The sequence below is a fragment of the Doryrhamphus excisus genome, linkage group LG19 (genome assembly GCF_037039965.1).
Source record: "Doryrhamphus excisus strain RoL-2023G ecotype Guam linkage group LG19, RoL_Dexc_Guam_v1.1, whole genome shotgun sequence".
NCBI lineage: Eukaryota > Metazoa > Chordata > Actinopteri > Syngnathiformes > Syngnathidae > Doryrhamphus > Doryrhamphus excisus.
In genome coordinates this window covers 17142558-17159532 of record NC_136375.1, presented here as the reverse complement: position 1 = coordinate 17159532, position 16975 = coordinate 17142558, and the positions used below count along the sequence as shown (strand labels likewise).

General features: G+C 42.2%; 2 protein-coding genes across 4 annotated transcripts; one reads left to right on the top strand and one right to left on the bottom strand.

The window, feature by feature from the left end:
- Positions 1-24: 24 nt before the first annotated feature.
- Positions 25-3438, top strand: dusp23b (dual specificity phosphatase 23b). 3 transcript variants are annotated; one of them, XM_078798945.1, is made up of 4 exons: positions 48-220; positions 1667-1937; positions 2326-2511; positions 3316-3438. In XM_078798945.1, the coding sequence occupies exons 2-3, from the start codon at positions 1668-1670 to the stop codon at positions 2509-2511; spliced, it is 456 nt and encodes a 151-aa protein (XP_078655071.1). In that variant the 5' UTR covers positions 48-220; position 1667; the 3' UTR covers positions 3316-3438. The 3 variants fall into 3 exon arrangements, with proteins under 3 accessions (XP_057913348.2, XP_078655071.1, XP_057913347.2); XM_058057364.2 differs by having other exon boundaries at positions 50-220; positions 3331-3438; XM_058057365.2 differs by having other exon boundaries at positions 25-188; positions 2326-3438.
- afdnb (afadin, adherens junction formation factor b) lies at positions 2088-16172 on the bottom strand. The gene is made up of 24 exons (XM_078798944.1): positions 15966-16172; positions 14356-14548; positions 13790-13896; positions 13380-13489; positions 13231-13307; positions 13068-13151; positions 11688-11872; positions 11478-11623; positions 11309-11403; positions 10960-11240; positions 10758-10901; positions 10165-10363; positions 10012-10103; positions 9862-9948; positions 9335-9400; positions 9191-9264; positions 8999-9117; positions 7306-7455; positions 7159-7229; positions 6614-6745; positions 4992-5705; positions 3470-3554; positions 3347-3392; positions 2088-3236 (listed from the first exon to the last, which is right to left on the bottom strand). The coding sequence occupies exons 1-24, from the start codon at positions 16059-16061 to the stop codon at positions 3143-3145; spliced, it is 3447 nt and encodes a 1148-aa protein (XP_078655070.1). The 5' UTR covers positions 16062-16172; the 3' UTR covers positions 2088-3142.
- Positions 16173-16975: the final 803 nt, after the last annotated feature.

The following is a 16975-nucleotide window of genomic DNA, read 5'->3' as shown; positions in this document are numbered from 1 at the left end:
CATGCTTTAAAGTTACGTCTGTGCCCATTCCCCGGATTGGACGGTCGGGTGCGCATTTCAGCAATACTTCCCACCATGCTCTGCGTGGTTATGTAACAGGTGCGAGTGGAGCACCCAAACTCATCTCTTCCACATCGGAGACGTGACGCGACGAACAGCCAGCCGACTACCCTCGACCCACCGACGGTGTGAGTTCATAGTCTCCTTCGTGTGACACAAGGTAGCCTTTCTAAATGTGACAGCGACCGCCATCTCGCTAGCTGACATGCTGACAGCCGGTTAGCCACTTTTGAATCAGTGTCTTTTGATTAGCTATCTCCTTCGGGCGATAACTGGTTGCTAACAGTCGTGTAGCTGTTGGCCGCTTTCAAATCGGTGTCTTTCCCTCAGGCGATAACTTACAATAAACTTATAATAAAACACATGTAACGGGACTGTGCTGAAAATGCCGAAAACAAACAAACACGTCTTTGTGACGCTCACAACAAAGACACAAAGTCCAAAAAACTTGCGATTTATTACTTGAGACCAGAGGATGTAAAGCAATGATGGCAGAATATTAATATTCGATACAAAAATCCGGCTTCCTAGCCTTTCCTACCTCTTCCTGACTCATTTTATACTTCCGCACACACTCACCAATGACCACGTGACCACGCCCTCCATTGGTGCGGACACTTAAGCCTGTCCCCTACACAGCAACCCCTAATTATTGCTTCCCACAATAATCATAAATATAAATGTAATAACACAAATGGTTAATATAGAAGTTCAATTAAGTCCTTCTTCTGGTTATCACAAAAAATACAAAAATAAATATTGTCCCAACGTCCAAAAGAACATTTCCTCTCACTACTTATCGTTAGGCTAATTTTCCAGAAGCATGGTTAACCTCCTGGTAGCCTGGCTAACTTTTTTTTCCCCATGAACTTTCAGGATATCATGCATTGGCTTTATATTTTGAGATTTTTTGTTGTTGTTTTGTCTTATGAAAGATTCTGTGATTATATGTGGGGAAAAAAATCACTTTGAATTGGTAACTGCTCTGGCGTGGAGAAGGGGTAGTATTTAATTAGCTTTGCTTCTTCCTGCTCCTTTTCAGACATGTGTAGTAATGAAGTGTTGTGTATGTATGTGTGTGTGTGCGTGTATATATATATATATGTATATATATATCTATATAATATATGTGTATGTGTGTGTATATATGTGTATGTGTGTATATATATATGTGTATGTGTGTGTATGCTGCATATATATATATGTGTGTGTGTATGTATATGTATGAATATGTGTATGTATGCTGCATATATATATGTGTGTGTGTATGTATATGTATGAATATGTGTATGTATGCTGCATATATATATGTGTGTGTGTGTATGTATATGTATGAATATGTGTATGTATGCTGCATGTGTATATGTGTGTGTACATATATGTAAGTATATAAATAGATATTGTAAGTGTATATATGTGAGAAACATTAATGTAACATGGTATGCATGCCTGAAATTAAATAAATAAAATAAATTAAAATAAAAAGAAAGAAAGATTTTGACACGGGCCAGTTAGATGAGCGTCTTATTCTCTGGCAGGCTAAGTGTGAAATCAATTTTAAAGCATGATTGTGGGACTTCCTGAGACCTAAAACCTATCTCCCCAGAATGGCACCCACTGCTCCAAACAACTTCTCCTGGGTGGACCCGGGCCGGGTGGCCGGACTGGCTCTGCCCCGGATGACGGCAGAGTACCAGTTTCTGCTGGATGAGGGAATCAAGCATCTGGTGTGCCTGTGTGAGCGCAAGCCAAACAATTACGACACGTGTCCATCATTGCGGCTGCACCACATCAAGATGGCAGACTTCACTCCGCCTTCGCCCAGTCAGATCGACAGGTTCCTCGCCATCGTGGAGGACGCCAACGCCAAGGGAGAAGTAAGCCTCATTTCTGGGACTTTTTTTTTTACTTATTTAAATCATTATTCAATACTTATTTCACAATACAAAATATATGTATTTGTTGATCATAGTAAATAGTTTTTATTCTTTTATTATAACAAATGTCATTATTATGGTTTTATTTCCTTGTCAGCGCTTTAGGCTGGATATTACACCCCTAAACCTGATATTTTGTTGTTACGGCAATATGTTGGGACTGAACCAACAGCGCCTTGTTTCACCAATACACCATTGAATAGATTGGGGGGCGTGTGTGTCCGATGGCGCTCCAAAGTGAGCCATTCCCAGCATCTTCCCGTCAAGATTCCCGCTGGCGTTTGTGCTGTCACATAATCCATCACTAACGTACGTTATTCCCGGCCAGGGTGTGGCCGTCCACTGCATGCACGGCCATGGCAGAACTGGGACCATGCTGGCCTGCTACCTGGTCAAGACCAGGAAGATTTCCGGCATCGAGGCCATCGACGAGATCCGCAGACTCCGCAAGGGCTCCATAGAAACCCACGAGCAGGAGAAGGCGGTGGTGCAATTTTATCAACGCGTCAAATAGGTGATGATGTTGAAAACACATTTTTAATCATAAGGTGTACGAGACTACATCAAAAAGAAGGTGAACCTTCTGTATAAGGCAGGGGTGTCCAAAGGTCTTCCTGAAAAATGAAAGGATGCAAATTTGCAACATTTTTGTCCCTCGCAGTTTTGCAGTCTGACCTATGATCTTTTATTATTCAAAACATAAAGAAACACAAGTGTTATTTAATATTCTAGTCACTAGGTGGCAGTAATGACAGAACATTGAGACATGACCTCACAGCTAGGAGACTGCAGTTCAATCCTTACATTACATTACCTTAACACGTCATGAAGTCAGGGCATGGCCGACGAGTGGGTGGGTAAAAAAAGGTTCCCCTCGCATTCCGTGTGGAAGTGGTAAGCTTCCTCGGCAAAGTTTCTGGTAACCTGGCTAACTTTCTGGTACTTTCCAGTTTTCCAACTTTTTTCTTCATAATTTTTGTCTTTATTCTTGGCAAAATGGCTATTTTTTCTATTTTGCTTTGGACACCCCTGCTACTAATGATACTAAAATCAAGTGTTGGCTGCTACTCAGCATAATGGCATCATTTTAGACTGTGAAATTGTACATTTGATTCAACACAAGTTGTCCAAGCGTCCAGCACGGTTCATGCACTAGATGGCGGAGAAAACAGACGCTGGCGCTCCTTGAACGTCAGCTTCTCTGGAGCCGACACCCTCCGTGTTTTCTCGTCCTGGCACCTGTGGATCCACACACAATGCTTGACTTTCCACTACCGGGACACCAGCAATAACTAAAGCTTCTATTTATTCATGTCAGGGTTCTTCTTCTCAGGGAAGTTCACACTCACTTTCTAAACTCCGGGGGACCTTGAAGGCATCCACTTGGTGTGTGATCTGCCAAGGAATGAGAATACGACAATAAAAAAATCTGTATGAGTGACTCCTTGCCACACAGATTCGTCATCAATCACCTTTTTTCTCACGCTTTGGGGCGGGAACGCTTTTTGTCTGCGCTTTAAAATTGCTCTCCGCATTTCCCGGCATGGTTCTGTCGTTCTAGAGGAAGAAATAACGTATTATACATCCACGCTGAGGAAGGCAAATCACTTCTTGCACTTCATATTATCTCCCAAGCGGCAGTGCGCCAAAGAAAAGGAAAGCCATCATTAGCAGCAATAAAATAATGCATAAGGCTAAAAATAACCAATTACGTAAAAATGTCATCCAATATTCTCTACAAGAGAGGAGAAATATGATCTGAATTTGAATTTGAAACGTCTATGCTAGGACTACGTTATGCTAACCATAGCATTTCAGTATGTGGAATCAAACTATGGAATGGATTGAGTAAGGAAATCAAACAATGCACAACGATGAGCCAATTCAAGAAACAATACAAGCAGTTGATGTTTGCTAAATCCAAGGATGAAGAGTCTTGAACCAGTCATGATGTGCTATATATATCACTATATTGACACTTACTATGGTACCCATTATGGCATTGGATGCTCATATCACCCAGTACTTCGGAACGCGACAAAAAATAAATTAAAAATTAAAATAAAATAAAATAATTTTAAAAAGTAACATTCATGTTTATGGTCATATCACGGACTTCGGTACATGACAAAAAAAAAATACATTAAAAATAAAATAAAAATATAAAATAAAAACAAAAAATTATAAAATAGTTCACCTGGTACTTCGGTATGTGACAAAAAATAAATTTAAAATAAAATTCAAATAAAATAAAGAAAATTAAAATTTAAAAAATAAAGTTTATGGTCATATCACCTCGTACTTCAGTACGTGACAAAAATAATAAACATAACAAACTATAATAGAAAGTAATATATATATATATATATAATAAATATATATATAATATATAATACAAAAAACAGCAAGTGAACAAATGTAAGAGTTAGTGATTGTAAAAGTACCAGATGGATGGGTAGGATTTAATAAGCTTTGCTTCTTCCTACTCCTTTTGGACATGTGGAACTGGGAACTGATTATGGGATGCACTCAATTGGAATCTGATGCATGTTCAAATGAAATCAAACCATTACCATTACCGTTACCGTTACCATCATCACTACCGACGTGAAAAGGCACACAATTAAAAAGCTCAGAGTGGGGACATGGCAGCCGATATCGGCTACCATTGCGGCTAAGGATAATTGAATGCTAGAGGGGGTCATGGAGTCTGTGCGCTGTTACAAAGAGATCAGGAAGGAGGAGGTTTGTTTTGGTCTTCATAGTTTTACATTTATATTTTCTTTTTCTTGCAATATTGTGACTTTACTCCATCATATTTGGACTTTGGTCTTTTCCCCAACCAAATTTTTGTTTTGTTTGTTTTTTAAAAAAATATATTGCAACTTTATGGCTGTATTTTTGTGGAGATTTCCACAGCCTATTGCAGAATAAGTAAGAAGGAACGCACCAATGGACACGAGGAACGTGTCCACTCCCAGTTCTGATGCCTACCTGAGCTCTTGTGTCCAGCTGCTGTATCATCACCATCATATCCATGTCCTCTTCATCATCCTCATCGTCTCGTCGTTGCTGAATCTCCCTCAGCCTCTTCTGAAACCGCCATTCCAGGCTCAGGTTGCGATGTCGTCGGGTCTCCTCCTCTTTAGCCTCCTGCTCCAGGGGCTCCAGGTCTTGTGACCCCGGTCTCTCCTTCAGCTTCTCCCTGGCCTGTATATGCTCCTGGAGGTGTGTTGGCCCGGTCGGTTGCTGTTGGGTGGGAGGTTCTTGGAAGGAAACGTGCTTGGTGGGGGTGATGCTCACTTGGGGTTTTGCTAACAGAGGGAGATTCTTAGCAGCAGCCGTGGGACGCGTGGAGTTCTGGATGTGTCCGTTCACTCGGAGGGTTTGACTCGCGCTCTGCTGGAATGTGGTGAGCGGAGGATTGGCCCCGACACCGGGGGCCCTGGTGACAGGGATGTCTATGCGTATAGGCTGGGTGGAAGGCGTTGGTGTGGCTTGTTGGGAAAATGGAGTTCTCCACACTCCGGCGCAGGTGCCCTGGTGCGCACTGGATTTGTCAGAGAAGATGTCTTGGGAGGAGAAGCCGGGGCGGATTGGCAGGTGATGGTGGTAATCCGTGCTTAGCTTTGCACTCCGGTTCTGACTTGTGTCCAGCAGGGGGCCTCCTGTGTCCGTACACAAGTTCTCCTGTGAGAGAGCTGGACGCTAGGAGGGAAGAGCAGAGATGTTTGTTAGTTTGCTTTTCCGTTGAATGAACAAAGCATTGTCTCCGTTTACTGCTTTGGTTCGTGCAGGGGTGTCCAAAAGGAGGCCCAGGGGCCATTTGCAGCTTGCAATAGTTTTTCTTATTAGCCAACACTGCATTAAAAAAGAAAGCAAAAGTGGCAAGAGCATCAGAATAAAGTCAAAATATAAAGAGAAAAAGTTGAAATATTTACATTACATTTTTATATAATATAATATAATATATAATTTTAATTTTTTTGGAAAAAGTTATATTATGGGAATAAAGTCAAAATAAAATAATAATGTGAATATATACGAAAAACGTTGAAATGGTTAAAAAATCAGCATAAATGGAGCAAAAATTGTGATATTACAAGAATAAAGTCAAAATATTAACAGGAAATGTTTTATTTATTTATTTGTTAATGAGGAAAAAATGCACAATTTTACCAGAATAAACTTGTAATAAGGAATAATCATTTTAGTAGCATACACTGTTTTAAATCTGAATTTTTAAAGTTGTAATATTATGAGAAACAAACAGCAAAATAAAGTTATATATTTTTTTGTAATATTAGGTTGTGGAAAAAGTTACAATATTTTGGAGAAAAATGATTTACAAATCTTGGGAAAATGCAAAAAAAACCCAACAAAAATGGGGGAAAAGTTAAAAATAAATAAAAAATTAAAGTTAATTAAAAATAAATAAAAAATAAAAGCTTTTTCAGATGCTAACATGCTCCTACTTAGCGTATCTTTACAAAAGTGGCAAAGTTGCATCCTTTCACTGTCACTATGTGGCTCGCTGGGGACAGGGTTTGGACACCCCGCTAACAGGGTGCTACGCTAACAGGGTGCTATGCTAACAGGGTGGCGTCACGCTTTACCATGAAGGTCCTTTTGATAACGGAGCTGTGTCCTCCTAAAGGCCTCAAGCACACTTGGAACATTTGCTGGGGTCGGCTGCTCTGGTCCTGAGATTTGGGGGCTGGGAGGGTGAAATATTCCCTGTGGAGCATCTAAACACGGACAGGAAACGCCAGCGTCGTCGGGTCAGACCCTTCCTTTAGTCAACCATTTTTAGTAAAGGTGGATATTAAGGGTGCCACAAGATCTCGCCACATTAAAACAGGATGACGGGATCTCTCGCTCTTTGAGATAATAAACGTATAAATGAAGGCGATTAGCATTTAGATGCCTCGTAGAACAACAGAGAACAGAGTGAGACTTCTTATCAGTCATACAGAACCAAATGGGGTGGTTCGGCATCTGGTCTAGATTGTTTTCAGGGAAGATCTGACCAAGAGGCCAGGCTGCTGGCACCCCCACAACCTGACCTCAGATCAACTTCTGGTTCTCGTGGACCCAATCTTGTGCAAGCGTTTGTGAGACCTTGTGACACCTTTAGTGGATTTATGTTGAAAATTCATACATGGGTGCAAAGATTAGCAGCAGACTTATTCCCTCGCACATCTCCATCATCTCCATCCTCCGAGGCGTAATCTGCGGGAAGAACAACGGAAGACCAATACCGTGCGAGCGCGAGAGCGCCAAAGGGATCAAAATGGATGCCACTTACTGGTCATGTTGGGATTGGAGCAATAAAACTGACGGTTCTTCTGCATGATCTGCTCCATTTTGCTACCACGTCCCCGACGACTCCACGGATGCTCCGGTTGACCTGGATCCTCGGCATCGCGGTTGGCCGTGACGTGGCTGCTACCCTCCCCTGTGGAAAGAGACAAGGTGGACCGCCTAATTCAGACTGTTCGCTTCCTGTATGAGCGGTGTCGGAGTTTGGTTGGCATTGCCGGCAATGACTCGTTTCCAGTGAGGGTTGGCGTCCCCCAGGGCGGCCATTTATCACCCATTCATCCCAGAAGTGGGAAGTGGGAAGTCAAAATATAAAGAGAAAAAAGTTGGACAGAGAAACACAATGTTTACATTAATTTTAATTAGCTTTATTATATACGAAAAAGTTGTATTATTATGGGAATAAAGTCAAAATAAAATAATAATATGAATATATAAGAAAAAAGCTGAAATGGTAAAAAAAAAAATCTGCAAAAATTGCAATATTACAAGAATAAAGTCAAAATATTAACAGGAAACGTTATTTTTTATGAGAAAAAATGCACAATTTTACCAGAATAAACTTGTAATAAGGACTAATCATTTTCGTAGTACACCGTTTTAAATCAGAAATTTTGAAGTTGTAATATTATGAGAAACAAACAGCAAAATTAAGTTATATATTTTTTGTAAAATTAGGTTGTGGAAAAAGTTACAATATTTAGGAGAAAAATGATTTACAAATCTTGGGAAAATGCAAAAAAAACCCAACAAAAATGGGGGAAAAGTTAAAAATAAATTAAAAATTAAAGTTAATTAAAAATAAATAAAAAAATATTATATTATAAAAATATTATGGGAATAAATTCAGAATTAGCAGAAGGAAATTTAGAAGGAGAAAGTTGACAACAAGAAAACAAACACCCCCCCAACAATATTAAAAATAGAAAAGCAGCAGTAATTGTCCAACAATAAAGTCAAAACATTTATAGAAAAAAAGTTATTGGTTATTAGTAATTTTAAGAGGAAAAGTAGCATAAAGTTGTAATTTTAAAAAAGCTTTATTTTACATCATAATATTATGAGAATTTTTGGAAAATTAGGTTATGCAAAAAGTTATAATTTAATGGGAATAAAGTCTTAACGTTACACAAAAAATTACAAAAATTATTTACAAATCTTAGGAAAATGTTTAGGGAAAAAAATATAATTTCATGCGAATAAAGTCATAATATAAATAATAATATAATAATTTAAGTCATAATATATAAAAAAAATTACAAAACATATTTACAAATCTTGGGAAAATGTTTGGGGAAAAAAGTTATAATTTTATGGGAACAAAGACATAATATAAATCATTATATAATAATTTAAGTCATAATATATAAACAAAATTACAACAAATATTTACAAATCTTGGCAAAATGTTTGGGGGGAAAAAGTTATAATTTTATGGGAATAAAGTCATAATATAAATCATAATATGATAATATAAGTCATAATAAATAAAAAAAATTACTAAAATTATTTACAAAAAAAACCCCTCCAACAAAAATTGTGAAAAAGAGCAATTAAAAATAAAAGAGCTTTTCTTTTCCAACGAATTCTGGGCTTCCCTGCTTCGTTCGGCAGCTGCTGACTCGGCACTTCCGACCTCAGAAGATAAATGGAGATCAGCAGATGAGATTTCTTTTTACCTGTAATCCTGGCAGCGGTCCGACCACACAGCAGAGCCCCAAGACCGTGGTGGCGTGCGGCAAACTTGGCAACTTTTAAAGAGACAGCAGGGCCAGTTTGTGTCATGATGGCCGCTGCCCTGATACGACAGAAATCAAACCTTTTAGGGTTTAGTGTGAAAAAGCTCTCCTTTTGTCACGTGGCGCTGCTACCTCTCTTGGCTGAGGCCCAGCAGGCTGCGGCCGTCCACGCTGAGCAGCTGATCCCCCGCCGTCAGCTGACCGCTCTGTACCCAAGATGGAAGATTTGAGGAGCGGCCGACCTCGGTACGTGAGGCGTGTCCGATCGCAACTCACCATGGCCGCCGGTCCTCCCTTGACTACGGATTTAATGTAAATCCCAAGGTGGTCCTGGCCCGCCCCCTGAGGCAGAAATAGAGTACATTTGAAATATTTGAGTACATTTTTAAATATTTTTTCAAATATTCAAATTCTGCTACTAAATTGACATTATTATTCCTCATGATTTAGTCTTGTGAAATTGGGACTTTTTATCCTGGTAGAATGTGACTTATTTCTGGAAATATTTGGATTTTATTCCTGTAAAGTTATAGCTCTTTTTTCTATTTATTTATTTATTTATTTATTTTAAATGTGTTTAATTTTTAATTTTTTGTAATATTATGACCTTTTTCCCATAACATAACTGTTGTTGCCGTTGGCTTTTGGTTCTGTCGTTAGATTATGCTACTACGTGTGCCACAAACTGCAAATGGCCCAGACTTTGGACACCCTCCCTGGTCTCGGGCCTAACCGGCGAATCCAAACAACCAGCTTCAGATGAGTCCACTAAGAAGATAATGGCTAGTTCCATCCCGGTTTACCTTGGCGGCCACGATGCTGACCCCCATGCTGCTGTTTAGGGGCTTCCTCAGGGTGACCGTTACACTCTCTGGCTCTTGCTGGCTTTCCTTTTCAGGACAAAATGTTCAGTCTTGGCAGGACTGCTTGTCAATTGGCTCTTAATGGTTTACCGTGTATGGAAGTCCAGCGGATGTCGTGGTTTCCGTAAAGAAGATAGTCCAGTCACCTTGCGGGTTGTGCTGAGAGGTGAAGCAGCACAGACCTACAAAAGGAAGAAGGAGAACCTCACTTTTTTTTGTGATATTCTATTCCCAGTTCCTTACCTCGGTGGCAAATGGGTTCCAGAAATTCCCGAAAGCCGGGAGGGGTTCCTCTCACGTTGGAGCAGGAGTATCCTCCCTCCGGCAGCAGGAAGGGCAGGCGGAGATGAAGGCTCTCCTCTAGCTCGATGTCTCGTCCTTCTCGCTCAATCTCTCGGTCTGCAGACGCCTTTGCGGCCATCACCACGGCATCGATCAAATCCTGTGGCGAGATGGTGACAAAGGTAATGCTAATGCTAATGCTAATGCTAATGGTTTCATTTCATTTGAACATGCATCAGATTCCAACTGAGTGCATCCCATAATCAGTTCCCAGTTCCACATGTCCAAAAGGAGTAGGAAGAAGCAAAGCTTATTAAATCCTACCCCTCCATCTGGTACCCCTCATCTATGGAGTAAGCGTGGTACGTGATGAATAGCACACATCAAACCTGGTGTCCAGTGAGGGCCACATGGGCCGGGGTGGCGTGTTTGCTGGAGCCTATCCCAGGTGAGAGGCAGGTACACGCCGGATGGGTGGCCAGCCAATAGCAGGGCCATTTGTGCTGTTTTCGAATAAAAGGATATACTGTGGGGGTGACGGAATCAAACCTTACAGCGGGGATGGCGGGCTCATCGGTGGCGTAGAAGTATCCTGCTAGCAAGGCTTTCATCTGCAGGGAATTCAGCTTGAAGCACGTGTTGTGGATCGCTACGGCGTCTTGCGTCGTGTACTTCTTCATGGTCAGTAGCGTGGTCGCCTAGACGAAAAGAACGTTTTCAAGATGCGGCGCTGCCCCTGTTGGGACAACAACCCACCTGGATAATGTGGCCCAAGTGGCAGTCGGCAGCCATCTCCAGGCCCTGCCTCTCCGCCCAGGCTTCGATGCCCGTCAGCCTCTGGCGGAGGGCCGCCCCCCAGTAGTGTGAGCACACGCCAGGGGCGGCGGCAACATCGGCGTCGGGGTTCATGAGGCGGTTGAAGAGCCAGGAGCTGATGAAGTGGAAGAGCTGGGAGAAGAGCTGAATGGCGAGGGCGGGGTTGACCTGGTAGCGGCGTAGCAGCGACATGGTGCTCAGCAAGGTGTTCAAGACCATCTCTGTCGGGGGCGGCACGGAACGCAAACATCAGGCAGTTCTTCTCGACGTGAGCCATGGATTGCATCACCTATCCCGGCAGGCAGAAGACCGTGGTGCTCAGGATCCATGAAGAACGTTGGCAGGTGCTTCTCAAGCTCACTTTGGAGACACCCAATCAGCTGGCTAAGGGGGCAAGGGGGGCGGGATAAGGCACGCACGACACCCAAATGGAAAAATTCAGGCATGGGTGCACCAACCTGTAAGCCTGGTGCACCAGGTGGGACAGGTCCAGCTGACTCTGCTGCGTGAGCCCGCTGAGGTCTGCGTCATTTTTGAAGAAGTTCAGCAGCTCAGACGTGTTGGCCAACCAGAAGGCGAGAGCGCCGGCGATGCCTCGCTGCCTCTGAAAGAATCTTTGGAATGTCACATGACTGGACGTAACGGTGTGACGCTCATCGTTGACTTGCCTGGATAATCTTGCCGGTCATGGCAGCCATTTTGTCGGCGATGAAGGTCACATTGTGCGATGAGGAAGCGGGGCCTTGCAGTGCGGAGCGACCTGCGGCGTACAGGGCGTACGCCGGCGAGAGCTTGAAACGAACTGTGGAGCTGTTGGCGTAGTTGATGACCGCAGACAGGAAGGCTTCCTCCACTGATCGTGTGAGGACAAGAGGACGACGATTGGGGTTACCACGTGAAAAGATGCCAGAGTACTCATTTGGGCACCCCTGTCTTCCAGTGTGAGCTAAAAGGTACTCGAGTTGGGTTTTGGTTCTGGGTTTTGGTATTGTTAAAAGGCCGGTGCCGGAGGACCGCAGGGTCGGCGGGGGTTGATGTGGTAAAAGCAGATCAGATAAATAAGAAGGTGCAAGGCCGTTACGACATTTAAAAACCAGTAAGAGAATCTTAAAAAAGGCACTACAGTTGTACTTTGGGCACCCCTGTCTTCCAGTATGAGCTAACTAGGTTTGAGAGTTCTTCTTTGGGCACCCCTGTCTTCCAGTATGAGCTAAATAGGTTTGAGAGTTCTTCTTTGGGCACCCCTGTCTTCCAGTATGAGCTAAATAGGTTTGAGAGTTCTTCTTTGGGCACCCTTGTCTTCCAGTATGAGCTGAAATGGTGCTGGCGTTGTACTTTGGGCACTCCTGTCTTAAAGTATGAGTTCAAACGGTGCCAAAGTTGTACTTTGGGCACCCCTGTCTTCCAGTATGAGAGAAAAAGGTGCTAGAGTTGTACTTTGGGCACCCCTGTCTTCCAGTATGAGCTAAAAAGTGTTACAGTTGTACTTTGGGCACCCTTGTCTTGCAGTATGGGCTAAAAGGTGTTACAGTTGTACTTTGGGCACCCCTGTCTTCCAGTATGAGCTAAATAGGTTTGAGAGTTCTTCTTTGGGCACCCCTGTCTTCCAGTATGAGCTAAATAGGTTTGAGAGTTCTTCTTTGGGCACCCTTGTCTTCCAGTATGAGCTAAATAGGTTTGAGAGTTCTTCTTTGGGCACCCTCGTCTTCCAGTATGAGCTGAAATGGTGCTGGTGTTGTACTTTGGGCACTCCTGTCTTAAAGTATGAGTTCAAACGGTGCCAAAGTTGTACTTTGGGCACCCCTGTCTTCCAGTATGAGAGAAAAAGGTGCTAGAGTTGTACTTTGGGCACCCCTGTCTTCCAGTATGAGCTAAAAAGTGTTACAGTTGTACTTTGGGCACCCTTGTCTTGCAGTATGGGCTAAAAGGTGTTACAGTTGTACTTTGGGCACCCCCGTCTTCCAGTATGAGCGAAACGGTGTTACAGTTGTACTTTGGGCACCCCTGTGTTCCAGTATGAGCTAAAACGGTGCTAGCGTTCTACTCACGGTGGTCAGTGATCATAATTCCAATTGGTAATCCCAGCTGGTTGGCGAAGCCTGGCTCAGGACATTCTGTGTTCTTTCTGGCAGCTGTATGATAGATACTTTATTCATCTCTGATCGTGAATCATCAAGGTGAAGATGTCCGCATGAGGAGTGTATGACTTACGAGCATCTCCCTTCCATTTATTTACTGCAGATTCTTCTGGTACTTCTGGTCCACCGTTTGCTGGATTTCCATTGGACCTTGATGTTGATTATAATAATGAGAACAGTAAACCATCTCCCTTGAACTAAATAGAACTCCAATGTTTTTACCCGTCCTCCGCAGGCCCGTCAGGCACTTTCTTTTTCTGCTTCTCTTTTCTTGACAGAGTCCTCTTGAAGGTCTGGATCATGCCCCCCTTCTCTTTATCATGGTTGCTCTCCTGTTGAGCAGCAAAAATAGAAATGTACACATCGTTACAACACTTGGGATAATGGTGGCCAAAGTGCGGCCCGAGAGCTATTTGTTGAATTGATAAAAAACAACTAAAAATACAATTTAACAAAAAAAAAACACAGACAACAAAAATGAATAATACAAGATACGAGAATAAAGAATAAAGTCAAAAATATATACGTAGACTAATATATAGTCACTATGTGACCCTCGCTGGGAAAACCTTTGGACACGCATAATTTAAGATTGACTGATTGTCGCTCAGTGTTGAAGATACTATCCATACCTCTGTCTTCTCCTTGCTTTGCTTGAGCACGAAACGTCCTTCTCTGTTGTCAGAGTTCCAGTTCAGCTGAACCTCCAAAGGTCTTTCATCCAGGCCCAGTTTACGTTCTTGTGATGCACAGGAAGAAGTCACCACCACAGTCAACTCTCCAACAGCTCCAATTTTAACCAAAATGTACGCCGGCCCAATCAGTTTTTCCCATAAGACAGCATACAAATACAATAAGACAAAAATGTTGTGTGCACGATTGTATGCTAACAAGAAAATGTGCTCAAACCGAGGCAGAATTTCCTATGTTAACCGAAAAACATGCTAACCGGGGCGTATGCTAATATTAATGGCACCATTGTATGCTAACAAGAAAATGTGCTCAAACCGGGGCAGAAAAAAAACTACCAATGGAGGTACTTTGGCGCCTTTGTCCCGACAGTCAATGCTGACCCAGGCGTTTGATCATTAGTGCGCGCTCACAGGCGGTGTCACTCGCTACATTGCGTATTATATGGCATACATTTTACGTGCGGCATTACTAGCTAGTGGTTCAAATGGGAACGGGGGCGCCTCACCTGTATCGGCGTGTATCTCGTAGAGACAGTAGCCGTCACTCAGCATTTTCAGATCAGGCCGGAACTTCTCCCAGAGAGCTTGGACAACCTCACGGGTGGAGGCGTTGCTGCAAAAACGAAGGCACTTGGTGGCCACGTTCCCTCCGGAGGGATCTTCAAGGTAGAAGCGCATCACTCCGTGAAACACCAGGTTCTAACAAACACACGCAAAACGGTGCTCAGTGTGCTTAAATATGCAAGATTTTACACCTGGGGGGTCCAAAGCTTTTTACCAGCGAGGGCCACATAGTGAAAAATGAAATAGGCGAATTTGACACTTTGATATTTTTTTTTTTTTTTTTTTTTTTACAAATGTTTCAACTTTCTTCTTAAATCATCTTGGTCAATTTATTCTGGCGATATTTGGACTTATTCCTGGAACTTTTTCCCAGAAATAATTTTCCAGAAATAACTTTTGTTTTGTTTTGTTTTTCTCGTAATATTCCAACTTTTTTTCTGATTTTTTCAGACTATGAATCAGACTTTTTTTCTTGGTTTGGCTGGTCCTGCCACTTATACACCACAGCGACTTGTTATTTTTTCACACTTTTTCCCCCAAAAGGCGACTTTTTTTTGCGTTTTTTTCTTCTTCTTCTTTGTGCATTTTTGGCTGGTGCGACTTACATTCCAGGGCATCTTATAGTCTGGATAATCCAGTAATATTTTTCCTGTAATATTTCAACTCCATGTTATGAAAAATGACTTTTTTCCACTTAATATTACCAGTTTACCCGACTCGCTTAATATTTTGACTTTATTCTCATAAAAATACAGCTGGTTTGTTTTTCTAAAATTCCAATTATTTCAACTTTGTTCTTGTACTTTTATTCCAATAATATTTTACTGTTGTTGCTGTTTATTACATTTTCTTTTTTTTTTTTACAATTTGAACTTTCTCTATTCCCATAATATATGTACTTTATTCCCATAAAATAATAACTTTTTCTCCTTAGAATATGACTTTTTTTTCCTTTACTGTTACTTTTTTCTGTTTTGCTTGCTGTTGTTTTATATATATTTATTATTATTTTTACTTTCTTCTTGTAATTATAACTTAATTCCCCCAAAATTATAACTTTTTCTCCACCAAATTTTCCAAAAATGCTAACTTTCTTTAGTTTTTGGTTTTTTGTAATATTCTGACGTTTTTATGAGATTATTCTTGTCAAATTTCTAACATTTTCCGTTAGAATACGACTCTTTCTCTTAATATTTTTTTACTTTTTTTGTTTTTGTCCCTCGTTTTCTGTTACATTTTTACTGTTTTTACTTTCTTCTTGTAATTCTGACTATATTGCCATAAAATAATAACTTTTACTCCAATCAAGATTTTTTTTTCAGAATTTTACGTTGTTCTCATAAATTTCAAACTTTTCTCGTTCTATTACAACTTTTTCTCTGAATATTTTGACTTCATTCTTGTAAAGTTTTTGGTGATATTTTTATTAGCTAGATCTAGTTATGTTTGTCAGATGGTCTCAGGTCTAAAATCAGCCGCGGGTCGCAAATGGCCCCCCGGCCACAATTTGGACACCCAAAGTTAGTTGAACAGCTAGCTCCAGGTTGCTCACCTTGTCCGGTTGGCTTATCTCAAACAAGTCCAGTCTGTTGTTGTTCCACTGTCTGATGACGTGGGACAGTTTTTCCCGTTCTTCCTCCGCCGGCATCTCTGCACCAATGAGGCGTCACCGAGCGGCTCCTGTTGGTAACCTGGGACGAGTTTCTCAGCCGTGGTCTCCTCCTCGCCCTTTTAGTTGTAAACTCACCGTGCCCCCGCTGGGAGGTCTTAACATACTTGCTTACTTCAGAGCCGCACGCCCCCTCCCCCCTCCCCTCTGCCCCCGTTTAACGGGTCAGCGGAGCTTCGTTATGTGTGAGGAGCGCTCATCTAATCATACACCCCTTGGAGGCGTGTCATTTCTGTTTTTCTGTGTCATCACCAATATCAAAAAGCCATTGTGGGTGTGGGGACACCCCCGGGATGCCACAGTCACCACTGTGGGGGCACGTCTGCGCTTGAGGGGAAACCCACTTCTCACGCGTAGCCGGCATCTGCAGCTCGGTTGGTGCTGTCAGGTCGTCCCATTCAGTCCACCCCGCGTATGTGGGGCAGCTTTTGTTGGGTCTGGGCCTTTTCTGGGTAAACCTTCAGCGGGACAAAAGCCTCCATCGCAATTAGATATACAAATACAAATACAAATAGACATCTTGGACAATCGCTGCTATTGTTGTCTGGAGATGCTCAGAAAGACCGGCCGACCGACCGACCGACCGACCGGCCGACCGACCGACCACTCACTCAAAGATGAGTCTGTCGCATGATGATGGATGATCCGTATCACCGTCGGGATTCCGTCATTATTTTTCAAGGATTCGGTAATATTGCGAGATTTTTCGACATATGTGCACATAACTCCACAAAAAATGGTCACAGCACTTGTTTAGGACATTTAGCTCTCCCGATACATTGCGCTATCATTGCTAGCAACATTAGCATAGTAGCATTTTCATGGGTAGACACTTATTTGAACACTTAGTACTATCGTGCTAGGTGCTAGCATGCTCATGTTGGCATGTTAGC

Coding starts and splice junctions, on each gene's coding strand:
- dusp23b (XM_058057365.2), top strand. CDS start 1,668: ATGGCACCCACTGCTCCAAACAACTTCTCCTGGGTGGACCCGGGCCGG. Junction 1,938..2,325: donor ACGCCAACGCCAAGGGAGAA/GTAAGCCTCATT, acceptor ATTCCCGGCCAG/GGTGTGGCCGTCCACTGCAT.
- afdnb (XM_078798944.1), bottom strand. CDS start 16,061: ATGCCGGCGGAGGAAGAACGGGAAAAACTGTCCCACGTCATCAGACAG. Junction 11,404..11,477: donor CTGGTGCACCAGGCTTACAG/GTTGGTGCACCC, acceptor TTGCCCCCTTAG/CCAGCTGATTGGGTGTCTCC. Junction 7,230..7,305: donor CTCCAATCCCAACATGACCA/GTAAGTGGCATC, acceptor TTCTTCCCGCAG/ATTACGCCTCGGAGGATGGA.